Genomic DNA, 16,065 nt, shown 5'->3' on the forward strand with positions numbered 1-16,065 from the left:
GCATAAGAAACATTCTGGAGATGAGATGATGAGCGGTGCCCATCCCACAGGTGGGCATAGATCAGGCTGCCCCTATACTCATAGAATCTGGAGTTAGGTTGTGTAACATTCCATCTGCATTTGACCAAAAAACCCCATTTACAAATTTGAGAGGATTTTGATATTGTACATTTCCTATACATTTAGGGTGTGGACCACTGTCCTTCCAGCACCCCAAGACCCACTGCTGAGAAACAGCTGCTTTTTGAATATTGCCAAGACAGCCAAATGAAGGTCAAAGTCAGTGTGGATTGAACAAACAGGATACTTCAATTGCACTTAAATACTGCTGACATCTAAGTTTTGATGTGCTCCTCATGATTTAAAATGTTTTGTGTCTCAGGGGGTTTTTGTGCTACACTATTTATTGGTGCAGAGCAGTGACTTGTGAAATGATCTAGCATGTATGATAACCCTCGAGAATGTGTTGAATATTTGTCGGAAATTTAAGCAAATGGTGAAAGTTAGTGCAGTGCATTGACTTCAGTCCATTCATGTCTGCATTTTTTATGCCACTGTATGCCAAATTTGCAACTTTTTGAAACCTATGCTTATTTCCTTTAACATAATGTCTGGTTCCAAAACAAATTTCCACATGGGGGCAATAAAGCGTGATAGGCATAAGATTTATCTGTTCTCACAGCATGGGGATCTAACTGTAGTTCTGATCTAACATTGTCCTTGATCAAATAATGGATAGAACACTATCCTAGCTCTACAGTCTTTATTTGTATTCTGTAGATTGATCAACAATGTAACACATAGCTGACCCTGTCTGTATGGCAAGTAAATCTGTTTAAATGGGAAAGTGTACTCCAAATGGGTTGTGTTTCTCTTGGGTGTGAGTTCGAACATTCCCGTCAAAACCTTGAACACTTGGTAAGAAACGTGACCTGTGGTTTCTAGATTGACTGAATGTTCAGCAAACAATGCTTAGTCTGAATTATCATCTTCCTTTGAAGCAGCTCTCCACTCTCTTCTGTGTTTTCACACAGTGCTGGTATGCAACAGATGGCATACTGGATGTTCATTGTTTTCTGTGGGAAAACAATGATAAACTCTACCAGCACTGATGGAAAGTGCTGCTTGCTGCCTGCAGACACAGTGTGGCAACAAAAGTTTAATCTTCCCTTCTGCTGTCTAGTGATGACAAACAGGTTTTGGAAATTCTACCAAAATGGTGGCACATATATTTATTTATCAACATGTACCCCTTGTAGTTTTGCAGTGAAGATGAATTAGTGAAGATGAATTAGTCTTCCCCTGACTGAGCATTTTGGAGCCTGAAAGGAAAAAAACAGGCTTACTGCCAAAGTTAGGGTTAGCTAAACAATTTCACTTCCAGGCTTGGCCCTATGTGTTGTCCACGTTGCCCTTCTGACTTGGCAATGTACACACACTGTGACTTGTACTTCCTGTGGGAACACCTCTTGAGAAACTCCAAAAGGAGCCTACACTACAATAACAAAGCAGCAAAAACACTGGCACCTTATTCATTTCAGTGGGAGCTACTTTGGTTCAGTGAGGGGGGTCTTTGCACAGAGCAGAGCAGAATGGAAACAAAAACTTGGTCCTGGCTTTAGTTGGCAGTTTGTTTGCTACTATAGTATCAATTTGCTTCTTACTTCCGCAGCAATGATATTGTGAAGAACATCTTGCAATGAAAAACCATAAATTATGGGTTCTGTTCTCTCCAAAAGTAAGAAAGCCTCATTCAAAAACACATTGACATTTGTAATTATGCAAATTACTGACTGTACTCAATGGGATGTTATGTGGTTCACCACACTTGTAAAGATAAGAATGTGGCATAAAAAAATATGTATTAATAATAATGTTGTTCACGTGATATTTCTGTATTTAGTGGTCTTCAACATGCACCGTTTCTGACAGGCCTTCGTGGTTTAAACACCACCAGCTTGACATTGTTCCCATGATGGATTTATCAGAGTTCATCTCACCAAAAATGTGTACAGAGACATCACGTGCTGTACAATGTCTTGGCTTTAACAAGCCTTCAAACTAGACTTGCTGGTTAAGATTTCATATTCTTCACCTGTAGCCTATAGCAACAGGCCATGCAACGACACATCCTCTTGTCTAGTTAGTAGTATGGAAGCAATTTAAAGGCAGAATTAATGAGAATGGAGCCTTAGTTGCTCCCCTGGTGGAGCACACGCCCCATGTGCTGAGGCTGTGCCCTGGCTGCAGCCATGACCAGTCTCTAAACCTAACCAGGTTGTTTTTGTGCCTAAACGTCAGTCTTTTGTGCCTTACCATAGCGTAAAAACAGATTTCTTTTTCAGCACAAATTTGAAATGGTTTTCCAAGGCACAGACAAATGATGTTGTCCTGCTGATTGAGCATCAAAAAGAAGACCGTGGTCATGGTGAGCAATTTTTACTGTTGTTAGAAAACAGAATGCGAAAAACAGCTTCCTATGGTGTGGACACATCCATGTGCCCTGACCTTGTCTCTACAATATTTGTGCAATATTGGTGCTGCACGTCCAACAGCTTTGCTGCTGACAGATGAGGGTCATAATTCACATGGCCCCTTCAGGTCTTTGTCAGTTAAATGCAAGCATATGTTGTTCATATGGCATTTTTGGCAAACAGTAAAGTGATGCTTTAGTGTGTGCGGTCTAATTTGGAACATTTTGTTCATCTAAGTTGAAATTGATGTGTTGTCAAACTGTCTCTATGTGTGTGTGTCTGTGTCTGTGTGAAGCCCTGGACAAACACTGATGAATGCTCAAGGCAGCTCCAGAAGTGTTCGTTCACATGCGTCCATGTCATATGAAGGACATAAAGATGACAAAAAGCATATGAGCTGCAACTGATCAGATGACACTGGCAGTTGCAGGCTATGTTGTACTTGGTGTATTTTACCCCTGTTGAAACTTGCTCTGGATGAGAACATCTGCCACATGCTGAAAATGTAGTTATAACAAGTGTCACTTGGAATTACTGCAGAAAATCAAAGTGCGATCCCCGCCATTAGTGGTGAGAAGTCAAGGCTTAGGTTCTCTGCAGTGAATGTGCTGTCGAGGGTGTCCCCTTACATTTCTTGTATTTTCTTCTGTATATTCTATCAGAAAGCACAGCAAAGGCCAGCAGACAGCACAGTGTTTTTGATGTGGTATTAGGCTGTCTGGAGCACTGACACAGAGCCAGAGTGGTCTGCTTATGCTGGATTCACTCGTCTGTGTAGCGTGAAATAAAGCTGTTTTGATTAGTGTCACAATATAGAAAAATAAATATTGAAATATTACATGATCTGTTGAGGAAAATATTCGTGAATGAATGACACAGTGTTGGCTTTGCTTGACTTTTTTCCTCTGGGTTAGATTTCTCAGTAATCCAGTTTCTTATCTTGTCGTCTCTGTGCTTGAAATTAATGTTTTTAGATTTTCCTTTTATTGTTGACTGGTTAAACAAATGAGATATATAATATTTGATGCTACTACATGTGTAAAAAAAAGAGGTACAGCGCAAAGCGTCTCCGGATGAAGCTGTGTGGATAAATGTCATCATATCAGTGAAGACTACAAGTTTGAAAAAACATCAGTGGGTGTGGAGTTCAGAGAGGTGATCTCACCAGACAACGGTAGCCTGTTCCTTTAATTATCTGGTATGATGATTAATGCTGCAGAGATCGGGGGCACTGATCTCTATTCCCCGAGGTGTTGTTAGGACCTTGAATCACTGAGGGCTTATCCCAGCCCAGAAATCTGTAGATTTTCACCTGATAATTGCACCATTTTCAAGTTTAAAATGAATATAAGATGTGAGACTCTGTGCTATTCAACTATGTTATTATTTTTATTTACTGGAACAGGAGTAAAACCCTCAGATAAAATAAGAGCCTTGACACTGATGCAGCAGTCATGCTTGATTGTATGTAACTAATGCTTTGTTTGATTTCAATTCAGTGTCATAGCTTCTGCTTGTATTGTGAGACAAGGGCACTTTTGATCTGTGACGAATATAAACTGTGACAGACTGTCACCTCTGTGTCCTACCTGTCTGCCTACTCTTCTTCACCTCTCCAGCACTGATTTGCAGCAGGTATGTGTAAGTTTTCTCCTGAGTTAGGGTGTAAAGTCGACACTCGAGGCTAAGCAACTACTATTTTATTTTTAACTAAATCAGCTGCTAAAATTGGTTGCACCATGATTTTTGGGACTTAGCCAAACTAGTTTGGACGTAAAGTGCGCCATAGCTTTAGCCATAGCTATCAGTAAGGTAGATTAATACTGAAATAATTAATAAATGAGGTCTCTACTGGATTACTGTGTTGCAAACTAACATGCAATACATGAAAATTGATCCTATGTGGCAGAAAAATTAATAAATAATGGTAAAACAGCAGTTTCTATATTTCATGATTTTATTATTTATGCCTTGGGGCATGTGTAATTATTTAATCCTGTGCTGTCCCACCCCCTTCCCACTGTCCACACAGACCTCACATTTAGACAAGTGAATCCTAAAATCACTACCAGGCAACCACTTGCTTTAAAATATCAGAGCAACAAGGATTGGGTTAACTAGTTCCTACATTAAGTGATTACAGATAGGTTTCATTAGCGTTTCAGAATCATGTGCCATGTGTCAAAGGATATGTACACATCACTCACACATTATGCTTCAGGTGTGACTTTGAGAGAGGCTGCTGGCAAGAGAGACAGTTGGTAGCAGAGGGTGATTATGAAAATGGATGGCAGATATAGTATAAATGTAGTCATCGGTGCAGCACGTTTCTGCACCTCTTGGGTGGCGTTTATGCCTGGCAAATTTTCCCTTTTTCCTCCGTGTGATACACTAAAATCCAGGTGAGATACTTGCACAAACTTTGCCTTTTGGCAGATACTCCATCCCTTTCACATTTCTGTTTTTTTTTTCCCTTCGTCTTCTACCTGGTTTATTGGCAGGTGCCGTTTGAGTAAGTGACTCCTTGCCAATAGATGTTACAGTTAATGATCTACATACTGCCACCTGCTGTTCTACATACTGCTACATCAAACAGGCGGTTACACCTTCCGTCAACATGAGAGCTAACTTTTTGGTCTTTTTTAAAAAAGAAGGATTAAAAATGCGTGACATTTACAGGAAAATATTTCAACAGGAGGGCAGCGGGAGGGAAGGTTAAAATACAAGAAAATCCTGGGAAAAACATGAGATTTGACAGGTCTGTGATTGGATCATAAACACCAGGTGTCCTTTGGAAATAGTCTCATTTATGATCATTTACCTGGCTCTAACCCTATGTAAAGGTGTGCCTTTGAAATATTTATCATGAATGATGTGCCTTGTGTTGAAAACATTCGAGAAGAGCTGTCTTCTTCACCAACCTGAGCTTGATGCAGTGGCACTCTCACATCCTGCCTCACGTGCTGCTTCAGTAACATGAGGTAACTCTCCTCCACCTCCTCTAGCCTCGCCTGTGCCTCATTGCCTTCATCCTCTTTCTTTTTGAAAAAGCTTCTTGTATTCATGAGCTTCAAGTCTTGCCTCAGTGAATTAGCTTGCTAGCTACCACCATGTAATGCTGGCAATATGACAATATGACAATGACAAACCCTGTAAATGGTGCACTCTTTCTCTCTCTAGCACTCACACAAAACGCATGTGGCAAGTAGTGTGAAGCAGATCTGCTGCTTGAATGACAGAGGACCCAAAACGTACTTGCGTTCTTGATCAACAATACCCTTATTTTTGTTGGCTGTAATGCATGATGGGAATGACAGATGAATAGACTCTGTTGGAGCCAAACCACTGAAGTGAATGCATTTTTTTTTTTTTGTGAAATCCAACACATTTTGCAGTTTATCTGAAATTGTGGAGCAGTGTTTGCTTCAATTGGAACTGGCATTGTACTACCTGGATGACTGACATGAGCATACACATTACAATAAGACCACATGCTGCTTTGAACGTGGTTCACCCATTACTTAGGAAGAATACGTCCAGCAAATCTTCCCTGCCCTGTTGTGTGTGTGCTACTGGCATGACTCCACAGGGAGCTGCTAACATTGGAGGACACTGGCTTTAAGGGGAAAATGCAGTGTTTCCTGTACAGCAGAGATGGAACTGAATTTGTTTGTAAAGTTTGATGGTGTGACCCTGGCATGAGTGAGGACAGCCTCTGGTCGGAGACGTGGTCAGGATCAAGCTGGTGGGGCTGAGCAGTTAGTCTGATGTGTGGACAAAGTGAGTTGTGGCGGAGTGTCGGGATGCGATGCTGCACAAAGGCTGTTTGTTCAACCAACAATGTTTTATGTATGTGGTTAGTCTTTCATCAACACACTCAGTATTCAATTTACATACTGTCTACTGATCCGGCACTGAATGTTAAGCTGTTTATGCTCTCTCAGCCACTTTATTCTGACACCAAGATGTGTGTGTGGATCCCTGTGTGTGTGCGTCTTAGACAGATTGCTTTGCCCCCTCCGCCCCCTCCCCTGTGGTTGTGCAGTATTGTGTTCTGGTAGTAATGATGGGTTCTGTGCCTCCCAGTCTCCCTCCCAGCAGGACACACACATAAAAGGGTCCTTCTCAGGGCAGCCATGCCGTGTGTCTATGTGTTGTTTTTTGCAATTGTATATGTGTGTGTGTGTGTCCATGTGCGCATCTTTGTGTGATTCTAAGAACATCATTTTCGGTGGTGCATGCTGATTGTGCCTCATACTGTGCGCGTGTCCAACCAATCAAGGTTCACTCGCTCTCTGTCTCTATCTCTCTCACTCGCTCCTTCTCTCTCCCTTTTTCTATCTATCTTTCCATTCCCCTATTTCTCCTCCCCGTATGACATTTCTGCTGTCCTCAGACAACTTCTCTGCACTTCCCTTGTGCGTATCAGCTATTGGATTTTACCAGGGGAGCCTCTCTTTTTTGCTATTGCAAATCGAAGTAGCCACACTTCAGAAAACAACAGTTCCTCTTGGGGAAACTTTGGGTTCCATACAACCCAAATGCTGTCTGTAATAAATGACGCCTGACAGTATCCTGGCTGAAGAGCATCTACTGTAGTTGGCTACAAAAGAAAAGGAAACAGAAAGCTGTAGATGGTTGAAAGGAGAGTGAAAATGGAATGTTCCTTGTTGAAAGTTTGACTCAGTGGAAGCAACTTTGTCCGTGACTTTTGGCATGATGTCTGGTCCACAGTGTTCTCTGACCTGTTCAGGTGCTTTCACACTTTGGAGCAGTTTGAACAGAGGACTCTGGTCCTGTTTAGTTTGCCCGCTTGCCTGCCTGCGTTAGTTTGCCCACAGAACAAACCAAATACCGAATTCTGACATGTTATGAAGCTCTATCACAGCATGAATTCTTATTTAAACTGATATTAGATGAGTGCAATCTCTTTCTAAGCATGTGGACTATTGAAAGTGATTCCTAAGCTTGATTTATGTTAGGGATCTATTCTGCAAGATCACATTACAGTACAAAATGCCCTCTTAACATCGTGGAAAAGATGTATCCTAATAGAGAGCTGAAGTGAATTTGGAACTTTCAGGTTCTGGTTCTGTCCACAAGTAAGAAATCCTCATTCAAAGTCCCATTAACATTTGTTTGAAGCAAAAAAATCCAACCTTGGAACAGAAGGATGATCTATTGTTCATTTAATATTTCTGTTTTTAGGTGACTTTAATAAACATTTCAGTTAAGCTCTTGCCATTTTCGGCTATACATCGAGGCTCCAGGTTAGTTCAGACATGTCTGTAATGACAGTGGGACAGAGAGGAGGGAAAGCTGTAGACATTTTCAGATGGCAGAATTTAATAAATAAAAAAAGACTTGAGATGTCATGTCATCCCCACTTCCTTCCCCCTGTCCTGTTTCTCTTGAGCTGAACTATCAAGTAAAGGCCAAAAGCCAAAAAAAGAAGACTGCTGAAATTGATGAATTTTATGGCTATGGACGAAACCTCCTTGTACATTTTCATAGGAGATGTAGTATTTTTTCTGCAAAGTAATTGTTTAGACTGAGTAAATGGCTGGACTCCAAATGCAGGACAGATTCAGCTGGTTTGAATTAAAAAAAAGGATTTACTGTCACAAAAAAGGTAGATTGATCACCGGGAGACGATCTGTGCAGATCCAGAAGGAGCGGGCAGGTCGGTGAGGTGAGTCAGCAGGATTTCAGGTGGTGAATTGGAGCTGGGCAGACATGGCAGGTAGATACACGAGGGAGACGATCCTGAGACATAAATCACGAGGAAAAAATGAGGCAAAATGTGAGCAAAGATCAAAGCATGAGAAGAGCAAAATGAGCACGATGCGTTACCAGGAACCAGGTATGTATCCTGTGGCTGGTGATTATGGATTGCTTCAGCTGTGGTGAATGATTGGCACAAGAATCAGGTGTAGGTGATCCATGATTGCAGGGAAGTGCCCACTCCACACACACACACACACACACACACACACACACACACACACATTCAGTGATAGACCCAAGGAGAGGACTCACATGGCACAAAGGGACAGGGGAAGACACTGGGACACACATGCAAAGGGAGGAGGAGGCCGAGGCTTCCTAGCATTGTTTTAGTTTGTTAAAATCACTAATGTTTTAATTTCTAAAAACAAGTGCTGTGGTGGCTGCTGATCTGTTGTAGAATATACATGCTTCATTTTTTTCTGAAAAGATCAGTGAGGAAGATGCTGAGTGAGAGATCGCATTGAATTCCAGAAGCCACCTGAGCTGAGGCCAGCCTGAACGTAATGTCAGGTCTTTGGCTCTGTGTTCATGATGTATGAGATCCGGTTGCTGTCTGTACTAATGAGGCTCAAAATGATTTAGTTCTTTTGAGACATCAGAAAAAATAATAAATGAGATGTTATTTAAATTTTTTGCACAGTGAAGTGTAGCATAACCTGCTGTCAGTCACCAGCATTTGATTTCCACCCATGGGTCTATGGAGAGCTGATGATAGAGGATGACATCAAGTACAACGGTCCAATGAATGAGTTACCTGTCATGTTCATTTGGAGATAGACAATGGGAACATGAAGTGGAGCAGAATTAAAAGTCAAGCATGTGTGTTTTTTTTCTGCCTACGTTGCCGGCATTCAAACGGACCAACTACGTCTGCTTTGACATGACTCTGCAGCAGTAAATTCGAACATGCAGACGTCTTTTTGACTCATCATTACATCAACCACTGAGTGACAGAAGGAATGACTACCACAGAGCAGAGCTCCTCATAGGGTTACTGTAACTGGTCCTAATGGAGATGAACAATTACAAAACCACTTAAGGCAGCAATCAAAACAATCTACACTCACTGCCACAATCTACAATGTGTTACCATTAAGGTAGTCAGCAAGGCTATTACACTATGAAACCCATTTACTGAGTAATCTCACAAAACATGAAGGCGTTTTGATACATACTTTCATCCAGCAAGTGCTGTAACAAGCAACCTGAGTTGTGAAGAAAATAACCAAAAATGAAACCCTCCAATGACACAAAAGTAAAAACTCGTCCAATTCTAAGTTTTTTTTTGTAAGTGCTGTAAGTGACCTTGTTTTACGGCCCCAAACATTTCCATTAGGAGAAAGTTACTGCAGCTTCAGACATGATTCCAATTCAAAAACACTTATGAAAATCCAAAACAAATCCAAAAATGGAAATGTGCTGCAAATGAAAAAATGTGCTGCTGAATGCCAGAACAAATACATCAACAGAAGAATGTTGCACATCCAGTCAACACAACGGAGGTTCTCCAGGCCTCTAGGGGGAGTGCTAAGAGGAAGGAGCAGCTTGATTTTCTACCTGAGAGAGAGAGACCAGGCGAGCAAGTGTTTGTTTTTGATGCTGGAAGAAAAACACTAAGGCCAAATGTGTGATCACAACATAGCGAGTGTGTGGTTGTGTGACAGTTGACTGATCTCAGATCTCACCGGAAACTCTTTCAGTTGTTTTCCTCTCCTCTCTGTGTGGGTATGAAGTGGATTCATAAAGCCAGAGGAGAAGTTTCACTCAGCATTTCAAGCTTGCACGCGGGTGTGTATGTATGTCATTTTGTGCCTCCTTAGGAGAATTTGTACTCGCATCTTTCCATTGAGTTTGTATGGAATTGAGTCACATCTAAAATTTGCTTACCTTTACATGCCTGAACACACCTTTACACTATGTGCTAGCACCGACCGTTATCCTGTTATATGGCACAGCGGCCACACAGTTACATACACTCACTGGTAAAATCATCCTAGGATTTATTGTTGCACATTTCTGACTAAATGCCTGGTCACATCAGAAAAAAGTTCAAAACAAGTTCAATTAATTTCAAAGGAATCAGTGCGATTAGTGAATTCACCCACAGCGGTTAAATACATTTGCGGCATTGATGAGCCGTCTTGAAAGTCCTGACCTTTGAGGGGATAGAGACCTGAATCCTGATTGGAGGAAACTAGCATAGTCTATCAGCCTTTTTTGCACCATTCACAGCAGTATAAACTGCTCCATAACAGAGATGAGGTTTGCAGACAGACAGGACTTGATGAACAAGGCAGAGTCTGGAGTTGCAATAAACAGTAAGATTGCATGAAGAGTAAATGGAGAAAAACTAATTGTTCAAAGACAGTAGATCCAGCAGGATGATTTTGAAAACAATCGAACTAGATTTTATGTAGAAAGCCAGCCGAGAAAAATGAGAGGCAAAGAGTTCTTAGTTCAACTATTTTGTTTGGATTTATCACATTTTTCTCATTGATTATGTCAGAGGTGCTTTCACACATACCGACTGATAAGACTACAAAGGTGATTCATCTTCTGACACCTCGGCATCTACATGAAGCTGTTAGCCAAAGGTACTGTCTGATGAATTGGAGCTGGGATAAATACCAATGCATAATGATCATTTGATAAGATTTGTAGTACTTGCCTCTAGCATCACATTATTGGTGAGCCTAATTAAACTAAACAAGCCTGTCTTTCACATTGAAAGTTTATATTTTCTGAACATTTTCATTTGTCATAGATGTGAAACTGAAGCGCAAAGTGAGGCAAAACTCTGCATATATGAAAGGTGTTTTTTGATGTTGAAGCGGTGTGTGCGTGCACCTCTTTCAACTAAAGCCACACAGACTGTGTGCGTTGGCTGTGGAAAAAAGCCTGGTGTTCAGACTTTGTCCTGCGTGCACAGAAAGCCTATTTAAAATATAATACTTTTTCAGAAAGAATTTACTTTGAGGCTTTTACTTATTTGGCATGAGATTTGTTCGGGCAGTGTGAGAGTGTGTTGGCAACCCTGTATAATGTGCAAAATGATGTTATATCACTAAATTTCACTATTTGTGCACAACTACATTGATGATTTTTCATTATACTAACCTAAAAAGCTCTTATTGTGAATCATGGGAAGTTTCAGAGCGACAGAGACACGGAGCGTCCTTTAACCATATTAACTCCCTGTCACGCCTGCCTGTGAGAGGAGAGGGAGAGATGCTGCAGCCCGAAGAGCCGCTGACTGAGATTACTGCATGCATGGGAATAACTACAATATAATACGTTTGTGTTTATTGCTCACTTTCCCTCTGATGGTCTGAATAACTCACTGCTGCACAGTGCTGCTGTTGAGCTGTGCTGCTCTGTCTTGTCTCTGCATGTGCTGTCAGAGCCCACGACATTATCACTTTTCTTTTTTTTTTTTCACTGCACAAAAAAAAAATAGATCTGTGGTGTGAGAGCATGTCAAAAGTGTCAATTAAGTGAGTCACACACCTCATGAGTTTGCTCACTGACCGTTTGCAAGGTTTTAGCCCTGAGGGCCTTATTTTCCCTCTTTAACAACTTTTGATGGATTCAAACGTACAAAATGCCAACAAACAAAACAGCAGAGAGAAAAAGGAGCATCTCCAGGAGATAATGTGATTTGCTTGCACCAGCCTAGCTGAGTTAGCTAATTAGCATTTACCTTGCTACCAACTACAGCAGTTAGGCCTGCGAATATCGTCAGTACATCACCAAAGGCAAAGAGGCACAGATTCATTTCTCCAAATCAGTTTCTGGTGTCCTTAATACGTGGTTGTGTAGAGATGTTGCCTGGATGGCTGAGTGTCCGGTACCGTAGCATGAAGCTCTCTGCTTTGTTACCTGGTTACTGTGTTCACCACAACCAGAGTTCATGCTACAGTAATAAAACGTGTTTGACCTTTATAACTGCTTCTGTCTCTGTCAAGCTGTGAACATGTCTCTCTCCATCTCTTTTGTCCTCTCCTAGGTGTGTTGCCAGCGTCAACACCCATCTTCCCCTTCCCTCCTTCCCCCACTGACTGTGTTGAAGCTCATCGAGTGTGCTCCGCTGACCTACAGTGCGAGGCATTGTACCGGGGCTTGGAGCTGTGTGCGGCCGATGCAGCGGTGTCCCCACTGGGGGAGCAGGCAGCTGCCGAGTGCCTGGAGAGACAGGATGCTTTGCTGGATAAACACCCAGCTCTGTTGTCCTGCAAGTGCCAGCGTGGCTTCCGCAAGGAGGAGCAGTGTCTGCGCATATATTGGAGGGTTCGCCTGCTGCCAGGTCAGTCAGGCCTCTGTCGGGGCTGGTGTGTGAGGCGCATGCATGCAAATCTGTGTGTGGGTGTACTTGTAAAGATGGGTTCCCCTCCATCCATTCATTACCTGCCATGCCAGCTTATTCACTGCAAGACTGTGTAGGGCTACAGCTAAATCTTGTGGGACTGTGAGAGGTAAGGTACAGTCTGGACAGTTCACCAAACCATAAATGGCTGCTGTTCAGTAGAAGTTAGGCTACCTTTAAAGGATAAAGCTATGCGTATTCTCTTCTTTTTTCAAATTGTCAAAAAAAATCCTATATATAATACCAAAAACCTACAGTGTTGTACTCCACCTGTCAATATTCCTGACCCTGTTTGTGGCTCTCAACCAATTAAAGAAGGCCTCAGTAATTAAAGATGTTGTGTAAATGTGAAGAAATAGTCCATTTGTTTGAGGCTCCTTTCAGTGGTGGATTCATCCACATTTGAATTCAGCCCAAATTCAACTACAAACTACAAAACTACAGTGTGTATGTAATGAAGGAACATGTAACGCAGTGTAGCAGTGTGACGCCTTGATGTGAGGTTAGACAAGAGACTCTTGTCTTTGTTACAAGGAAGAACTCACAATGTTTTTAATGCACACAAAGATATTCATCATTGTATGTAAATGTCGAAGAAATCCACACCTACAAAAATAAGGTTCACAAATGTATTTTTGATGCACAAATATTTTATTAACATAATTATTTTGAATAAATAAGTAAATAATAATAAAGTAACAGTTAAATAATAAGTAGAAATCCACAAATATGTATTTCAAAGTATTTTCAATTTGCACCAAAAACATATTTGAGTATTGACCATGCATTTACAAACTGCTTGTCATGTGTGACCTTCACTGCCTTCGTGTGTGGGTGTTTTGAGATTCCTGTGCCAAACCTCATTCACAAATAACACAAGACAAGATAAGATAGGATTTTATTGATCCCAAACCGTGGGAAATTTAGTCGTCACAGCAAGCAGGTTGCAAAAAGCAGGCACAGTGGCATAAGAGGTCAAAAAATACAAGATACAGAATAGAAAAACAACTGTCTGTGTACATTTGTACATTATTTAAAAAAAAAAAAAAAAAAGAAGCAAATACCAAAGAATTCTACTGCCATAAAAAAGTACTGTTGCTAGTAGTCTTACTGAGAGAAAAAAACTAACTACTGACATGAAATGTATTGTATTGCACCTGAGAAAAATACTATTTCACTTGGAAAATACTGGGTCTATGTACATGCACAATATATACAGTTTATAAGAATACAGTTGCCGATGTGGGTATTGCAAAATCAAAAACAGGATGTACACTGGATGCTGGTCTGTTCCTGAAGGAGCTGCTTAAGCCCCCCATCGTCTCATGCAGGGGGTGGGATGGGTTGTCCGTGATCGATGTCAGCTTAGCTAACATCCTCCTCTCACCCACCTCTTCGATGGTGTCCAGAGGGGAGTCCAGGGCAGAACCAGCTCTCCTGACCAGTTTGTTTAGTCTTCCACAACTCCAGCTGACCACCATAGAAAACTGCAGATGCCACCACAGAGTCATAAAAAGTTTTTAACAGTGTCCCACATACTCCAAAGGACCTCAGTCTTCTTAGCAGGTGCAGACAACTTTGGCCCCTCCTGTACAGGACATCTGTGTTGTTTGTCCAGTCCAGATTGTTGTTTAGGTGAACACCCAGGTATCTTTAATCCCCCACAATCTCAATGTCTGAGTCCCGGATGTTCATCAGTGTGGTCTGTGGTACCTTCCTTTGGAAATCAACCACCATCTCCATCGCCTTGCTGGCATTTATGTGCAGGTGGTTCAGGTCACACCAGTTGACAAAGTTGGTTATGACCTCCCTGCATTCCAGTTCGTTCCCCTGTGATATATGTCCAATGATGGCTGTATCATCGAAGAACTTCTGGATGTGACAGCTTTTGGTGTTGTGTCTGAAGTCCGATGTGTAGCAGGTGAAGAGGAAAGGAGAGAGCACTGTCCCCTGTGGAGCCCCCATTCTGCAAACTACCACATTGGACAGGCAGTCGCGAAGCCTCACATACTGTGGTCTGTTGGTGAGGTAGTCAGTGGTCCATGCAGCCAGGTGGCAGTCTACATCGGCTCCTTCCAGCTTCCCCCTGAGCAGTGATGGTTGGATTGTGCTGAAAGCACTGGAGAAGTTGAAGAACATGACCCTCACTGTGCTTCCAGTATGCTCCAGATGGGAAAGAGATCGATGGAGCAGATAAATCACCGTGTCCTCCACACCGATGTTTGGACGATATGCAAACTGTAAGGGGTCCAGCTCGCTGCTGACCAGATGACGGAGATGGTTCAGTATAATCCTCTCCAAGGTCTTCATCAGGTGGGAGGTTAAGGCTACTAGCCTGAAGTGGTTGTGCTCCCTGGGATGTGCGGTCTTTGGGACAGAATCACACAGGAAGTTTTCCAAAGGGCTGGAACTCTCTCCAGACTGAGGCTCATGTTGAAGATGTGTAGGAGGACTCCACAGAGCTGATCTGCGCTGTCCCTGAGGAGTCTGGAACCGATGCCATCCGGGGCCTGTAGCTCTCCTTGCCTTCATCCTCCTGAGTATTCAGCCAATCATACAACCATAGATTTAACTACCAACTATTCACTACCTGTGCTCTCCACAGGTAGGGATGACTCTCTCTCACTGTGCCTGTTAAAATGTGTTTGACTTATGAATGCTTGCTAAGTCAGTGAGTGGCTTTTAACAGTTATGTTAGCAAACAAGCCATCTATATAATGCTAGCAGACAAACTGGAGGAATGCCTGTGGAGAGCAGCGACCGCAGCGACAGCAGCCATTTGTCCTTCATTTTCTGGTTTCTTTTCATAATTGCAAATGAAACGCTTAGTGATCACATTAAATCACACCCTCAAATCTATGCAACATGATTGGCTGAGGTGGATCTATCTGCTACAGATAGATAAATTCCAGTTGGAAAAAATGCATTGGCAGTAGCAGGGGATTCTCCAAAAACCCACACACAAATGCAATGACCACATGATAAGATGTCTGTAGATGCAGGTTCAACAGTTTGTGTATAAATGGAACAACATCCAAATAGATTTCTGATGAAAAATGTGAATACTTTGAAATACATGTACAGTATTTGTGGGTTTCTACTCCATTTTTTGGCACAATAACCATTTTTGTGTGCATAAAAAATAATTATGTGGAGTCATTTATATAAAAATCCAGAGGTCCAGTCAAAAAGACCTCACTCTGACCACGCACAGACACATACAAATGCACACACACACACACACACACACACACACACACACACACACACACACACACACACACACACACACACACACATGCACGCACACACACACTCACAGCAACAGAGGCTTATCTGGAGTGCTGGTGTGATGTGTGTATCGGTAAGTGAGCTAACACTAGCCAGCGGACTCCTCCTCCCCTGTGGCCTATTAGTCAGCGGAGCATTAGTGTAATT

At 42.0% G+C, this 16,065-nt stretch overlaps 1 protein-coding gene across 1 annotated transcript in view; it reads left to right on the forward strand.

The window, feature by feature from the left end:
* The window catches only part of gfra3 (GDNF family receptor alpha 3), a 51,969-nt gene that overhangs the window by 12,322 nt on the left and 23,582 nt on the right, over positions 1–16,065 (forward strand). Inside the window, exon 2 of the mRNA XM_076739124.1 lies at positions 12,271–12,567. Within this exon, the coding sequence (XP_076595239.1) occupies positions 12,271–12,567 (297 nt within the window). The remainder of the gene's footprint in view (positions 1–12,270; positions 12,568–16,065) is intronic.

This window comes from Chaetodon auriga, chromosome 9, assembly GCF_051107435.1.
Source record: "Chaetodon auriga isolate fChaAug3 chromosome 9, fChaAug3.hap1, whole genome shotgun sequence".
In the NCBI taxonomy this organism is placed as follows: Eukaryota; Metazoa; Chordata; class Actinopteri; order Chaetodontiformes; family Chaetodontidae; genus Chaetodon; species Chaetodon auriga.